General features: G+C 43.7%; 1 protein-coding gene across 7 annotated transcripts in view; it reads left to right on the top strand.

The window, feature by feature from the left end:
- nrxn2b (neurexin 2b) overlaps window positions 1-17091 on the top strand; it is a 773301-nt gene that overhangs the window by 715027 nt on the left and 41183 nt on the right. For all 7 annotated transcript variants that reach the window (XM_085760265.1, XM_085760266.1, XM_085760262.1 and 4 more), the window contains one exon: window positions 7505-7676. In XM_085760265.1, the coding sequence (XP_085616391.1) occupies window positions 7505-7676 (172 nt within the window). The remainder of the gene's footprint in view (window positions 1-7504; window positions 7677-17091) is intronic.

Here is a 17091-nt window from a genome sequence, read left to right as displayed (position 1 = left end):
ATTTACCGGAAATTTACTGGAAATTTTCCGCCCCTTTGCAACCCTAGTCACTAGGGGTGTGACGATACACTCATCTCACGAGACGAGACGAGACACGAGATTGGGTTCACGAGATCGAGACGAGACGAGATTTTAAGAAAGCTACAATGACAAAATATGACTGGACCAACAGACTTTTATTCAACCGAGTTGCACTTGCATTTTGAAATGTTTTATTGTAACTATTTACATGCATGATGTAAGCATGAGCTTTAAATACATTTCTTCTTCCACAAATTGAAACTAAAACTAAAATTTATAAAAGTTAATATAAATTAAATAAAATTAAATATTTATTTCTTTTTTTCAAGTGCAAACAATATTATGTGCAGTGTTTCCTCTAGGATTTTTTTAAGTAGTGGCAACAACCCCCCCTCCCCCCCAGTGCCATTTCACTACTCGGATACTCGGATCCCCCCGCCCCCCTCCCACGTCGGACGGTCTAGCGCATATGTTTATTACCGTCACAGCGCGACCTGTCCATGTGCCCGTGTGTGTGTGTATGTAAGTGAGTGTGTGTTTGTGTGTGCGCCAGAGAGAGAGAGAGAGAGAGAGTCGCGGCCGCCACAGAGTCGTTAATTAGCGCTGGATGCGCTTGGTTGATAAGTTTCGTTTTTACTGAGGAGGAATGAAGAACTCAGCTGTGACTGAAAAGCACCTAAACCAAGTCGAGTAGAGTTATAACTGTGTAGTGGAAAGGGGTGCAAAGTAATGGTAACTGGTAGTGCAAACCCTGCTTTACATTTTTTAACATTAAAAAAAAAAAAAAAAAAAAATCTCGCAAGACAGATTTTTAACACGACGAGAAATATCGTGGAGTTTAATCTCGCGAGATCTCGTGGGACGAGATCTCGTCACACCCCTACTAGTCACCAATATCAATCTATGACAAATCGCACATAACGTGTAACACTGGTGCAGAGAGCTGGTTTGTTGATGAAATATTAGGCTCTCATGTGGAAAAGACCGATGTATGTGTGTGTGTTTGTGCGTGTGCACTCACGGAGAAAGACATGGGGAAAAGATTGATTTGTTGGGGCGTCCACTAAAACTCTGATTTATCAGTCATTTCTCCTCCCATGATGCTCCACTGGCTGATTCGTACGCTAAGCAGCTCCACATACTAACACCGGCATGTCAAGTCAGGCTCAAGCAGATCCAACCCCCGTGATAAATCATCATTGGGGGAAATGAGAGAGAAGATGATGAATAGTTTTGCGTTTCCGCCACCAACAAGACTGTTAATATGAAATCCGTCAAGGCGGTCAGTCAGCTGTGTTTTCGCGGCGACAAACACATCGATGCAGCAAAATGCAAAACACCTCAAGCGATTTAAAGGACCGTTATCTGCTGAATCCGCCCCCCTCCGGTCCATCCAGCGGTGGCATCTCTGTCTCTTTTGTAATCCGTGCATCAGATCTGAGAGGGGGAAATGCAGAGAGACGGTGAGGAAATGCAAACAGATCAAGGGAAAGATGTGTGTGGAAGCTGAAGCTTTAAGGGGGTGTCAGAGCAGGAGCACGTCATGATTAAGCTGCTCAGAAATGAGACCGGGAAACAAATCCCTCAAAAACGTTGTCACATTTCCCCCTTTGTCTGTCTTTCTCCCTCTTAACTGACTACCAGTGTTTGCGGTGGGGAGAGAACAAGATCTTGAAGCGGCTTTTTAAGATGTCGGAGCACCTTGAGGCCCGGGAGGATCATCAAGGTTCCCTGTGTCTTTCATGGCACGGTTGTTCCTCCTATTCCCCCCCTCCCTCTGCTCCCTCTCTCCATTCCCTCTCGCCGTGATCAGCGAGAGCTCTCTGAGGCTGCCTGATAACCCCGACTGCAGCCTTGTTCTGGCGCCTTCCTCATTTTCATTCTGCTCTCGCCGGCAGCATTTACCTCGACGCACTCTCACACATTGCAAGGTCATGTTGAAATATTTCAGATGTAAGCGCTCTCTGTATTCCAGTGCTGCAACCTTCCCATCTGCGGCTGCCGCACAGAATTCCAAAAGCCTTATTTTTTTTTTCTGTCTTCTTGAAAGAGGAGGAAAGACTCTAATGAGAGGATTACACAAACTTTTTCTGTCTGTTGTCAACTTGCTGTTGTGTGAGAAGCTGATCAGCAGTTTTTTCTCTGCGAAAAACATCTTTTTTCGTTGCACTCAGATCTTAGATATTTGGCAAGGACAGCAAGTTTGTGCTTAAGTAATTCTAATAATATTCAAGAGGGGATCTTTTCTTAACTAGCGTTCTATTCTCACCTGATAAAACCCAGTGCAGCAACATTAACATGTCTGAAACAAAAGAAATGATAATTGACTTTTTGAAGTGGCCTCCACCTGTTCTTTCTGTTTTTATTCATGAACAGGTTGTGAAAGTTGTCCAACAGTAAGATACAAGTATCTGGGGACACTAATGGACGACAAACTAACACTTAACACCGTGCTGACTGTGGAAAAGCCCGTCAACATATGTTCTGCTACCAAAAACCTAACACCAGCCCTTTGTGGAAATGTGTTATTCTTGTTTTATTGAGTCCTTTTGTCCATCTGCTCTGGGTCACACACCCTCAAACACTGAGGCTGTGCAGCACAATGGCCCAGACTTATCATTAAAGGAGACATACTATGCCCTTTTTTCCACAAATTAAAATAGTTCCCAGGTGTCTTAAAGACATGTCTCTGACATGCTTCGATGAAAATACCTCAAGAATCAAACATCAAAGCTCTTTTCATCCTCTCAAAACAGCCCTGTTCAGGACGGCTGGTTTCAGTGCCTGTCCCTTTAAATGCAAATGAGCCACTGCTTGCCCCGCCCCCTTTACCGGTACAGCTCATAAAACTACATGGATTTTAACCCACAGGAGGGGGGGACTGGAAGGCAAGTCAAACACCAAAACATATGTTAAAGAGCCTTCAAAAAGTGATATTCCATAATATGTCCCCTCTGCACAGATAACAGTACAGATGGGAAAATTAGAAATGCAATATTTCTTTGTTCGAAAAAAAAGAAATTTGTGGTTGTAATAAAAACCAGAGGTGTTTTGTGGCATACTGAAAGAAATAGAGTGTATTCAATGCCCCAGACATTTTTTGTTGTTTATTTCTTCATAAATTAGCATTTTATGTGAATGAATCTACTGTCCCTGGTATTTGTATGAAGTTCTGTACTTACAGTACACCATAAAGTGACATCTCAACCGTAGAGATCAATATTTTAGAAACCACAGGGTCTGTTGAAAAAAAAAATCATTGATTGTGCTTATGATTCACCTAAGGGTAAAAGAAATGCAAAGAAATCATTTTTTCACTGGTTTCTTCTTGGTGGGGTTGTTAAAGTAACCCTTTAACAGGAATTAGTAAAGGAAGTAGTGGTGGACACAATGATGCAGCTTCACTTCAGATGTTTACTACAAGACAATTATATATTAGTATTGGGTAACCCTTAGTCCTTTGCGTAAATAGTTTGATTATGACAATTGCATTGACTGTATTCCTTGAACCTCGAGTCTTAACAACCAGAAGTCAGAGCAGTCGTCTGGATATCCACTGATATGATTGTTTATTTGAACCTGATGGGAGTGAACTCAGGGAGATGTTGTCTTCCTCAGGGACTTGAGATTGAAATTGAATGTATTATCAAGCTGTGTGCAGCGGACCCCCTACCTACAGCACTGATTGACCCACAGGAAGAGGTGTAAGATGAGCTACCTCTGGATAAAAGAGCCAAAGCGTAACATTCTTCCTCCTGACATTAGCCGACAGCTGCAGCAGATTAAGGGCTGCTAAGCAGTAGTTTAGAAGCTGTGGTGTTTAAAGAGCAGCCACGGCTTATTGTCACTTACCTACCAGCCCCTTCATTTCAATGTTGCAGGCTTGACTGCTCCCAGTCAGGTTTTTTTTCCCCTTCTGTTTCCAGAGATATGTTCGCTTAAGGGAAATGACCATTAAAATGTCATTACCGCTACACCAAAATCATTTTTAAGAAAGCTCTGGTTCCCACCGGCTTCCCACTGTAATGGGCTCAATACATTCCCTCAGCACCAGGAAGAACCCTAATGTTGCGGAACACAAATGCTAATCTCTCTGTAAATATCACTCAAATTCACTCACCCCTTCTGCTTTTCCGTCATAATAGCAGGGATTCATTCTGCTTTGCCCTGGCAAATTGAATTAATTCTCCAAGCAAAGGTGTTATGAGTCCTCTAAGCTTCCTCGTGCGTAGGCTGTAATGGAGATGATCCTGGCATTTCCACTCGATCCAAAAGCGCCTCACTCACCCTCTCCATTTTTTTTTGCTGCAGTATCTCAGAGGTATCAGTAGTGGGAAGCTTTGATTAGATTTTCATTCACATGCTAATTGTTCGTATTCATATTCATGTCTTCAGCACCTGATAATGGTGTGCATGGGGAGAGCGGGTGGGGGAAAGACTACAAGGGTCAGTCCATAATATGAATCAATTGATTAAGCGCCTAAGAAGCTGGAAGCGCTTTGCTATTTGAGACGTTGGAGCCTCTTTGCAGAGTGAGATCATCTGCTGAGGAGTCCATCAAGCTCCACTGCGAGGAACTCATCCTGGTCTCACTTCTTCTGTCTTCATGAAGCAGAGTGCTCAGCGCACGGTGCTGTATCCGTTAAAGGGATAGTTCACCCAAAATTCAAATTTCACTCGTTATCTACTCACCCTCATGTTGACTAAGGGCTGGGAGAATTATCAGAGTCCTCCATGCCTTCTCGGAGTTACAGGGGGGTCCGCGCAGCAGCATTTGTCCATATAATTGTTGTGAATGGTGCTCACTTTTCTTTGTCCAAAAAGACAGACCAAAGAACATCCAAATACCTCCATACTGCTCGTCTGTAATGTCCCTCTTGTATTGAAGCCCCGACATGAGAAATTGTTCCGAAAAAAATTAAATAAGTCCATATTTTAAGCTTGTTTGTAGCGGAAGCTCCCAGTGTCTCAGTTCACTGCTCTTCCTGACCGGCGGAACAATTTCTCATGTCAGGGCTTCAATACAAGAGGGACATTACAGATGAGCAGTATGGAGGTATTTGGATGTTTTTTGGTGTGTCCTTTTAAACGAAGAGAAGTGAGCACCATTCACAACAATTATATGGACAAATACTGCTGCACGGACCCCCCCGTAACTCCGAGAAGCCACGGAGGACTCTGAAAATTCTCCCAGCCCTTAGTCGACATGAGGGTGAGTAGATAATGAGTTAAATTTTAATTTTGGGTGAACTATCCCTTTAACCGGCTCGGCTTCCACGCTGCTTCCTTCTTGTTTACTCTTGACTCCTCAGCTGCGTGTTGTACAGTACTCCGCTGATCCCTCTGCAGCGTTTAATCGCGGCCAGCAGCACTTCCTCTTCCACCACTGTCTGAGCATGCTCAATTAATAGCCTAATCACGGCTGTCATCAGTGCACAGCCACGCCACGGCCTCGGCTAAACGCTGTACCCCCCCCCCCCGCTTTACACGCCACCAAAGAGTGGTTAGGATTTGCCTGTGATTATATCACTCATTAACACATCCTCTGCACTTATTTACTCAATTAACATGGCTTTTTTTTTAAGTTCTGTTAACATTAGGGTTTTTATTTTCCTTTCTTAAATACTTAATCAGCCATGAATAATGGAAAATGGCTACGAGCTAAATCCACACATTCACCTCTGACTGTAATGGTACATTTAAGGTGGTAAAATACATGCACATAGCTAATTAGATAATGAAATCAATGGTTTTGTTGATTGGGCAAATACTGTATGGGCAGGAGGGCAGTTTTCTTTTTCTCTATTCTTTCTTTTTTATATTTACACAGGATCTTACATTACCAGTGTGCTGAACAAAACTGCAGAAAAAGATTTACTGCCAGACAGAGAATTTGTCTGTAATGATGGTGCCTGGTATATGTACTCTGCCTGTTTCTCTCTCTCGCTCCCTCTCTCTCCGGCAGACTGTAACTCTGTAAATGACTTTGACCTTTCCTGGGACTGAGGACGGGAACCACAGAGGGAGAGGAGAGAGATGGCGGGAGATGAGAGTAGAGTAGGCGGTTGACTGTAATAAACTCGAAGCAGTGGGCGGCTGTCAACACTAATAGATGGGGGAAGGGAGGGGGTCACCAGGTTGATGAATGCTGAAGGTGCCTGAGTCCTCAACAAGTACTCGGTTCTTTACTAGGCTGATGTGTGAGCGAGATCTGACGCTCACGGTACAGTAGGCCTGAGTGACGACTCAAGGAAAAAACACCTTTACATGTTTGCTGCAGTGTGTTATCATCGGTAGTGGATTGCCACGGCTTGGTTTATAGCCTGGTAACTGCAATGTAGCGCTAATTAGGAGATGGTTTGATTGCCTCCTATCATTAAGTTTGCTTCTTGTAAGTTCCCCATAATGCAATGCCATTTTGAAGCCAGTCCACTTTGAATGTCTGTAGGTGTCTTTTTGTCATAGATACAACTTTCAACAACCCCAAATTAGATCCATGCTTTATATTCATGCTCTACAGAGCTGTATGGGCAATGCTACATGTGCATGTTAATATATTGGTGCTTATAGTAGAATCTTTACATTGGAATGCCAACCATAGACTTTGTATAACGATGGTGTGTGTATGTGTATGTGTATGTGTATGTGTATGTGTATGTGTATGTGTATGTGTATGTGTATGTGTGGCATGCACTCAGCAGCTTGTCACTCAAAGCAGCATACTTAATTATACAGAAATATACACCTTAACAAACTGTACACAGGTGAATTATTATGCTGTCATGAAGAAGGAAAATAGCTGTAGAGACCAACATGTTTATTTCTGCTGCAAAGTCGTGAGAGTAATGGGTTTGACCCTCACGGCCTTTTGAGGAACAGTCGTTTCTGGCACCGACAGTTTTTCTCATTCACTTTCCATGAATACTCAAATGAGAAAAAAACATTTTTCAAGACATGAAGCTCAAATCTCTGAACGATTAATTTGTCCATCATTTCTAATTCATTTAAACCAATTCAGGACATGTGTGCAAAGCAGGCTGCACAAAAATCATGCGTATATAAATTATATATAAACTGTCTTTTTGTCTTATTGAGAAAAAACATATCAATCCTTACATGGTCACAATATTTGGTTTCCTGTGTTACCACTATTAATATTTGTTAATTAGCAGAAAGTGTAGCAGAGGTTTATATGAATGGCAGGACTGCTGGTATTTGATCATAAACCTAATAAAGTATTTAACAGATGGAAACTGGAGCCAGAGGAATGATACAGTTCATGCTGAGGGAATTAAAAAATAGTTTGAAGAAAAAATTGGGATGACTGAGTTTGACTGGTTTGACTTTTTATTAACACTCACCTCCAGAAAGCACTATTTTCCAGGAAATTCAAGTTGAATGACACTGTCTTTGTCTTTGCTACCCTTGCCTTTAACTCTGTGCAGTCTCCTCCTAACGTCTGCATGTCGTCCTCTGTGCACAGGAACGGGGAAAGATCGGCGTGATCTTCAACGTGGGAACGGACGACATCACCATCGAGGAGGGCGCGGTGATGGTGAGCGATGGCAAATACCATGTGGTACGATTCACACGAAGTGGCGGCAACGCCACACTACAGGTGGACAACCAGCCCGTCATCGAACGTTTCCCCTCAGGTAGGAAATCTGGGGGAACCGGTGGGGAGGGGTTTTTCACTAAGAAGCTTCACAGTTTGAATTCTCAGATAAACTGAGAAACACAACGGAGAGAGAGAAAGAAGGAGCTCTGGAAAAATGAAATAGAATTCATTAATTCAGCCTCCCATGTGCATGTAAAAGGGTTTTTTATAGAACATTCTGTTAGGCCTCTGGTTTATTTATCATGACATTCATATTTAGAGCGTGCCTGCATTATTCTAGGTGATTAAGTCAGGTTCTGGTCTAAAAGGCAGGAACAGCCAAACAGCCTGTCTGCCATCTGAGAGCATGCACTCCTCTGCAGTTACTCTCCTACTGTTGCTTCTGGCGCTGTTGGAAGTCAGCGGTGCCATGGTGAATATGCGGGTCAGGTATGGTTGGTATAAGCACGGGGGGTTTGAGCAGGATTGAGAGAGAGGACACTTCACACAGAGAAAGTACGTGGAGGTGTTTAGATTAGAAGTCACGCCTCAGCTCCAAGATAAACAGTCACAACATCATTACACATACAGACTTTAAATGAGGGCAAATACCCGATGAGTCACTGCTGGGAGTGCACTAATTCCTCCACTGGTTTTTTCCATCATAATCATTGAATTCTATTTCAACCCAAATTATGAAGCTAATTATAGTCATACAGAGGCACTCTTCTTTTCTCTCTCCTTTGTGTTTCCCTTTTGTTCATGGTTGTTCAAAGGAGGGCATATTGTGTTCCCATGGTGACCTTGCATTTATACAAGGTATCAATGATCAAATGGAAAACTAATAACTTGCATATTAAAACATGAGTTTTTCGTTCCGTTACATTCATTTATCTGCACTCACGCTGTCCGACTTGTAAACCTCCATCCCTGCTGCTGAAGTCAACGTGTTCCATCCCCATTGTCTACAGGAAAAGCACCGTCTATGTATTGTCATCGTCCACACAACAGGGTAGAGTGCTGCTAATGTGGCCCATGATATTTACTCCAGTTGACATATACAGCCGCGGGACTCTGACATTCTCTGTCGCAGCAGTGATCCCATATTTTCCAGGCTGTGTTTTGGCATTGAGGGAAGTGTATTCTTCTGCTCATCCATCAGCACAGCCAGGCAGAACTGAGGGACATGCATCACAGCCAGAGGAGAGGAGGAAGCGCCCTGTGACAGTTCACTCTTTTCAGTTGTTATTATGATGGAAATGCAGCCCTTTTCACTACAGCGAGGGGAGCCTTCCGCTAAACAATCGCACTAACTGCTCGGAAGAAAACATGAGAGAAGCCTGTTAACGCTGGCAAGCGGTGTGTCATCATCCAAATCTATGTTTTGTTTCATCAAGAAACATTAATGCACAGTGCATATTGTATTCTTTTTATTCGTCCGTTCTGCACCTTCTTTGTTGTTGTTGTTCCTCCTCAAACGTTTCTTTTCCTCTGCTGATCAACAATTGAAGAGTGTTATTTTGTTGTTTGTTAGTTTACTTGATGAGTTCTGTGTTTTGTCTGCGAGGGGCTGGAGTCTGTCTGAAGTTTTTAGGAGACTATGGGGACTTGGGAGAGGAAATGGGAAGCAGCACCTACTTTGATGGCTCCGACGCGCCGCTTTGAAGGTCCCAGTCGTCGTCGTCTGGCGGGGCGGCATCCTGGGGAAACAGAGATGTTACATATTAGCAAAGCAAAAACCTCGGATGAGACTGAGGCGCAACGGGGCGGAGGGATACGTAGGGGAGAGAGTGCGTGTGAGTTTTAGGAGACGGGAGGTGTGTAAAAAGACAGTGATGTAGGAAAGGGTAAGAGAAATGTCCCTTGTTGAGACCAGCTTCTGTAATCCAAGGAGATTACCATTCTTTTGATTTAATAAACAGGACAAAACACTAACAATATGGGAACATAGTCATTTCCTTGGTGTTTATATTACACAGTATTGTTACTGTGTCGTCCCATTGGAACACTGGAAACATCTTAAAGTGTCCATGCAGCCAGATCGAGAAGAAAATAGAACGAGTCGCCGTGAAAGATTCCTCCGGTGGGCGCCTGCCTGCCTGTTGTTACAGGTGCCAGGTTTTGTCTGGATCTTCTAACAAAACAAGGAAGTGCAGCTTCCTGTGTAATCTCCTTCTCCAGCAGGACTACAGTGACCCACATCAGACAGTCTCCTTGGGATGTTATTGCAGGTTTGAACCCTGTCGAATGTGTTGTACATACAGTTACATGGGATTCATCCCCCTGGGGTCTCCATGAGGAGGAGGAGGAGGAGGAGGAGGACAAGGATAGAAAGGAGAGTGAGAATCTGTTATCTTGCACAGGAGAGAGTGTGACAGAGTATCTTTGGGTAATCTTTTCCCGATAAACACACAAACACACACACACACACATCTCTGCACACTATAATTAAGGCCTCCGTCCAGATGATTAGTCAGATTCAGATGTGTTTGAATTGCTTTCCATTAAGGTCCAGGCTAGCCAGCAGCAGGCTCGCAAACAGAAGGCCGTAGCGAGGTGATGGATTTGGGGAGACAGGATGTTGACAGCAAACATGGCCGTCACGGGTCGGGCGCATTCAACAGCAAAGCAACATGTCTCCTGATGTCCCACGAAGTGATGTTTGCAGTCCCTAAGGGAGCACGCGTCTGTGGGTGTTTCTGTCCGAGCCTGATTCATCGCGAGACAGCGCACACATTCTGTCTGCGTGCGTGACACAAATCTTCATCTTTGTGTACGTGCATGTCTGCATCTGATGGACAGAGAAAGTGTCAGAGGAAGCGGCTGGCCGGCTAATCCGGTGTGTCAGGTGTGCCCGGTGGGCCTCGGCAGCAACACTTATTGGCGCACGCCACCTCTCCCACATTCCAAAAATGGCAGACAGGCTCAATAAAAAGCTGCCTGCATCACACTAAGCAACTCAACCTGGCCACAGATAACCAGGCAGATGTTAGCGGCGCTGCCATACGGACTGTAATTGTAGCATTTCACAGCCAGTTCCCTATTTACTGGTCATCTGATGGGACTGAAGTGGCAGAGCTGATGTGGCTGAATGTTTAGTTTGTAGGGGCTTCAACCACTCTCAAAGGAGAAAATTCAATTCTGATTGGCTGAAGGGTGTGTAAATACTTTATTTGTAACTAAACACACATCGAATGCATTAGTACTGGTCTCATTAGTTTAAGTCAGTGTTTTTCAACCTTTGGGTCGGGACGGGGTCGCCTGGAATTCAAATGGGGTCGTCTAAAGAAAAAAGACTGAAAATGTTTTTTTTTTAAACAAATTATTTATTTTTATGATTAAAAACACCGCAAATAATCTTAAACAACTGTATTCTTTACTTTCCTTTTCTCGAATATAAATCGACATCAAATAAAATGCAGCATATAAATATACCTGAGCTGGTACATCTTGATTCATGTGCAGTCACGTGATCACGGGGTCGCCAGAAATTTGTGATGTCAAAATGGGGTCATGAGCCAAAAAAGGTTGGGAACCACTGGTTTAAGTTTTTGATTACAAGCTGTCAGACTTTAGCTTTTCCATTTGCTAATTTAACCTTTGTTAGATAAACATGATTTTATATTGAATTATATTGCATTTTATTCAACTATTCATTTGTGAAGGGAGGAATGTGTCTTCTTTTTCCAAATGTTACATAGTCTTAGTGTTAACATTGGTTACACTGGGAAGTATAAGTGAATAAATTAATAGTTAGGACAAAAATGATCTTTAAAAACATTAAGAAATGCTTGAACACTCTATTTTTCATGGTAATAATAGTCATTTTGTGTTACACCAACTGAACCATTTTGGCACATTGTGATACCAGTCTGACTTTGCCCTGAAAGACTCCATTCATACCAAACACTAAACCACTAATCTACAACATTCAAGCTAATTAATAAGATCACTTTTATGTGATATCTGCAGCTCTCAGTCGTCAGCGCTGATATCAATTCCCCTAGAATTCTCATGATAATCACACAGTGAAGACAGCGTTGTAACATATTTTACCTTTGATTGCTTATCCATATGGAACAAATTCAAAATGATCTTAATAAGCCCGTATTAGTGATATCTTATTTCTGCCTGTGTTATTATTTTATGGGCTGTTCTCTACCACCTCTCCAGCTCTCTCACTGATGGTGGTGTGCAGACACTCAGGGAGGGTGTTTAGATTTAGTGAGTGGGATCCTGTTGCAGTATTAATCCCCCTCTTATTTGGAGCAGGTCGCTCTCCCAGCAGCTGCTGCTTCCTCCAAAAAAATCTGTGTAAGAGAGAGGAAGCGCTTCAAGGAAAATGTTTCATGTGTTTAATAGACATGAGGCGTGGCCTTTGTATGCATTATATATTTAGTGTGGCTTACAAATACATACATCCATGCAGTGGCTATACTGCTTATCCATGTAGGCTCATGAGGGGGTCACCAGTCAATCACAGTATACATGTATCTATATCAATCAAACTTTATTTATAGAGCACTTTTCCTACATAGACATGTAACACAAAGTGCTTTACACACATAAAAAAGAAAATAGAAACATAGGAGAAAAAAAATACAAAATTATACAGTATGCATGCATGTAGTGTATATATTCCCATTTCCCCCCTCTGTTTTATCTTCACATATCACCACATATTATATTTCTGATAATGATATTTCGCTGCAGTAAATTATATAATCACTGTAATAAGGCGGCTTCAGGAAGGATCCATCCATTTCCTTGGGTTTATACTTCACTTAACACTTGGACTTTGCGTCGCAGTGCCCAAGCTTTGAGATAATCATTCCACATTTTACAGCTGTACTTATAGTGTCACCATCGCAACGTTACTGGCTGTGATTACCATATTTTGCCGTCTCATAACTGTGTCATTATGACCAATGAGAGCGCACAGTCGGCCGTACACAGCTCCTTCCTCACTTGCCAGTATTTACAGACAGGGGAATCTACTATAAAACTGTCACATTGCTTTAGTCTCTGACAGGGCTGCAGCAGTGGAGGCAAAAATTAGAACGAGGGAAGTGGCGCTGGAGGGGCGGCGCGGTGGTGATGCATGGATGAAGAGTTGATGGCAGGGCGAGATCGAGGAGACGGGTCGCAGAAGCACTCGACAGGATGTGGCGGGGATGCATCGCTGAAAAATGATGGACTGAAGGAGAGGGAGAGAGGAGAGGAGAGGGAGAGACAGAGAAGCAGGAGGTGATGGGGGGGGTGAGATTCAATATGAATACCAGAAGCTAACTGCTGTCACTGCCACCGGATGAATGAGGTTTTGCAATTTACTGAGATATAAGCGGCTCACAAATTGGATTTCATCACAGCAGGGCAGATTACATACAATCTGTACAGTTACCATGCAGTCCCTGCACACACGCCTATTGTAACGTCACACACAAGTCTGGAATAATTTCACAACAAACAAACCAATTGCTCGCTGCTTGAAATGCACTCCGACATGGCAGCGTTCATTTTGAGTCAACCAACACGCCACTTAATACAGATCATAAATCAAAGAGGAAAAGAGGGAGTATACAAAGAGAGCACTGTTGTCATCCCCTGTTTTTATTCTGTGAGGCGTTTAGAGGAACCAGTGAGTGTGAGGGCTGACCATTAGATTGAGAGAAAAGGGAAGTAGAGAGACGTGAATCCACAGAGAGAGAGAGAGAGACACTTTGTGCCAGCAAAGACAGCTCCTGCTCTCCCGACCGAGCTGTTAAGATGTTCCTACTCCTCGGATAAATGGACTTAGAAAAGGGGTCAACAAAGCTCTTGGCTGTGCTCTTTCCTTCCTCCTACCTTCCCTTTTTTTTTTTTTCCATCGCCTTTATGTCTCCACTGTTTCAAGATATCCATCTTTGTCTGTGTGACCTCCACAGCCAGAGAGAGAGAGAGAGAGAAAACCAACCATGAATAAGAGAGGGAAGTAAAGAGACGATGTGAGGAAGAGGAGGTCAAGGCAGCCCAGAAGATCTGCCTTTGTCTTCCCGTTGGCAAAAACAATATGAAAGCACTCAGCTGAGCCAGTAGAGATGGAAAGAGCAACAGGAGGGCTGCACTTTGTGAACAACCATATGAAACTGGTTTTTAGATCATGTGGTTTTGCGAATTAATAACAATTAGCTTATAATATTTGAGTTTCTATGAGAATTAAAAGCTTTATTAGTCCTAGCTAGGTATTCCACTGTGACTGTACATTTCTACAGGTTTTATTCCTGCTATTGCTTTAAGAAATGATGAGTGACATGTGTCACAGTTTGGATTTTTATCTCTGCTTGATTCAATGAGCAGAGCAGACATATTCAGAAAGCCTTAATTGAAGTCAGCCAGCTTAGTTGCTTGTCACTGGTGACAGCTCCACCTCACTCTGTGGGTTCTTATTGGGCCTCTGGTGCTCTGCGACTCCCTCTGATTGGATCTCGCACAGTTGGAAGGTATCTCTAATAATTGGCCTGTGGCTGTGGGATGATGGAGAACAGAGGAACAGCGAAGAAAAGGCAATGATGAGGAGGGAGAGAGGGAGAGAGAGAGAGCTAAGCATTGCATAGCTGGAGAGGGAAAAGATTGCTTTGGGTAATTAGAGAAGTGACAACTTTGATTTCCACACCAGTGGGGCGGGGTGCTTTTGCGCGGCTCGCCTCGGCAGCCGCCATCGCACCAATCCAAGCATGTCTGAGATGAAAGGTGACGAGGATCCTGCGGTGAGGAATCCTGTGGAAGTGAGAGGAGAGAAGGGGAGGAAATGAAACCGAGCTGCTGGATTGATAACTGCTGCACAAGATGAAAGACGAGTTACAGAGATGAGCGGTTAAAACAGTGAAATATCAGTTTCAAATGCACGCCGACAGGAGCAGTGGGCGATGTATTTACATTGAACAAAGGGAAGTGGTGGGAAGGTAAAGTGCTTTCTTTTCCTGCGCGCTTTACAGGAAGAAACAACTTCTCTGCAATCTCAAGAGCAGGGAGAGGAAGATGTATCCCACAGAAACATAACATTATCATGTAAATGTCTTCCTTTTATGAGCTTCTGCTTAGAGGGACATTGTGTAACTTCTCCTGTTATCGATTCACGAAAATCGATTATTTCGTTCAAAAGTATGTTTGTCATTAATCAGTAATCACCCCCATCAACAAACTGAAGTGTTCCTTTCAGCTCTGAATTTGCCGTTCATATCATTCATATCTCCATGGAGCAGGTAAGCTCGGTGCTGCTGCCATGTGGTGTCTCCATGTTTTTACGTTCAGTGGCAGCGTGACGGTAGGAAATCACGGAAACTCAGCAGAGACACCGGAGCTGTCGGCTCAGGTCGAGGTGGCGTCTGTGAAAAATCACCGCGGTAACGCAGTGAGGAGGAAGGGAGCGTTACACTGATGCTGCATTCACGTCCAGTCGGGCAGACGGCCGTCGGTAACAAACCAGATGTCATTTTAGTCACAGAAGTCGAGAGGAAGCTGGTAAAACGTGGGTCAGGTAAACAATACCACATCGCCATGACAACATATTGTCACGTGTATTGTTTTGCCTCGTGCTGATGGACCACTTGTTCACATAGAGGCTTGTTTATGCCGTTACGTGCAGTGGCTGTCGTCTGTCTACCGTCTGCCCAATTTCACGTGAATGCAGCATGAAAAATACGATTGAGTTGCCTCCGATATACAACCGCAACGCTAGATGGGAGTAATTCCTACACAATGTACCTTTAAGTGCACTAAAACTGTTTCAACATTTTACTCAGATTGTTTTAGTATTGTCTATTTTTCCTTGATCTTAGTGTAGAAATCCTTCCGACAACCTGCAGGGACTCATTCGGTGGCGTAGGGTTACAGTACATAGGACAGTGGTTTCCTCCTTCCATCTGCTCTCCAAAACACCCAGTGGATATGAGAACAATCCATCTAAAGTTACCTAATGAAAAACAGAATGAGGCTATCCTGATAGAGAGGTTTCTGTGAGGGGGGGGCGGAAGAGAGCAGGATGGCCGCCGGCCAATCGTCTCCAATGTAATCTCCATTCTTGTGGATGGATTTCCGATGTGGGTGTCCTGTACAAGGGCATCTGGCTGCCTGCAGAGTTACATGATATACAGGTCGCACCTTGGACCGTCTCCATCCTCACACACATACACACACACAGTGTCACACATACACACAGATATGGAAGGAGACAAAGAGCGAGACAGAGCAGTGTCTGATTCATATGCTGGATTATAAGAACTCTCCCAGGCAGACATAGAAAGAGACAGTCGACACTCCCAGCACGCCACGCAGGTCTCCCGCCCGTCCTCCTCCTCCTCCTCCACCACCTCGCTTTGTGTCTCCCAGAGGTGCCAGTCAATCAGCATGTCCTTGCCCTGCCCCTATAGCACAGCAGCTGTGATACCTGCCCTGGACGGGGCCCCATCCTGGCTGTTAATCCAGCTGGTGCTCCAGGCGCCACACACACACACAAAGGCGCAAGAGAAGGAAAGACAGGTTCCTGGCTCCGTGAGCGGAGAGAGCGTTTCATGGCCGGTGGTTGGAGCCTCGGGGGATCCAGAGTCACAGCAGGCTTGTTGAACGGACAGAGGCACATGACTGTAGTGTTAATGTAGAGTGGATCAGACACTGATGTTCTCAGGTAGGCAGTCTGATGAGTTGTGTACGGGTTCAAATTAGGGTCAGAAAGGTTCTGAGCTTGTAAAGTGATGTTCAGAGTTTGTACACTCTGAATAAGCCTGTAAAAATATATCTAGAGGAGATAAACATCTGTTGAAAAGACTTGTCTTGGTGAAAAAAAAGAGATTGTGAATAATATCTGCGGTGATGTTACATAACTGATTTTTTATTCGGAAAGAAGTGAGAATATCTGTGGAGCACCTCTGTCTTTCTACCTGAGTCCATTGGATAGGGACGGTTCCTACCAAGGAATAGACTAACCAGAAGACATGGTGAATCCACCTCCCCTGCAGATCCTGAAAGGTGTAGGAGATTTTTTATTTTTTTTTATGGCGTGTTTTTCTGCTTTGTATCTGCACGTTTTCACAAAAACACTTCCTTTGATAGTCTCTCTGTGCAGCCTCACCACTGTTATCATTTATTGACAGCTTCTATTCACACAGTTTTCTTCTCTTTTCTTACAAATACACATTTCTATATAGGCACAGTTTCTACAGAGTTATTGTGCAGTGCAGGTCTACAGAGTTGAGTCACGTGTAAACATCACTTTCCATTTCAGAATTGATTTGACCCCAAGTTGAGCCCATACTGTAGTTTTCTGTATGATCTATTGCTAAAATACACAAGCTTTTTTTTTCCCATATGCCCCGTTTTTCCTCCATATGTCAACCAATGGGTATAATCAAGGGAGGAGTTGTAGGTTCTACAAGTGAATACCACTTCCGTGTTCAAAAGGCTGCAGTTCTCTGATGGCCACCGGGGGCTGGGACCAG

Source organism: Trachurus japonicus, chromosome 18 (assembly GCF_045865225.1).
Source record: "Trachurus japonicus isolate A0001 chromosome 18, Traja_1.0".
Lineage (NCBI taxonomy): Eukaryota > Metazoa > Chordata > Actinopteri > Carangiformes > Carangidae > Trachurus > Trachurus japonicus.
This window is presented reverse-complemented; position numbering and strand designations above follow the sequence as displayed.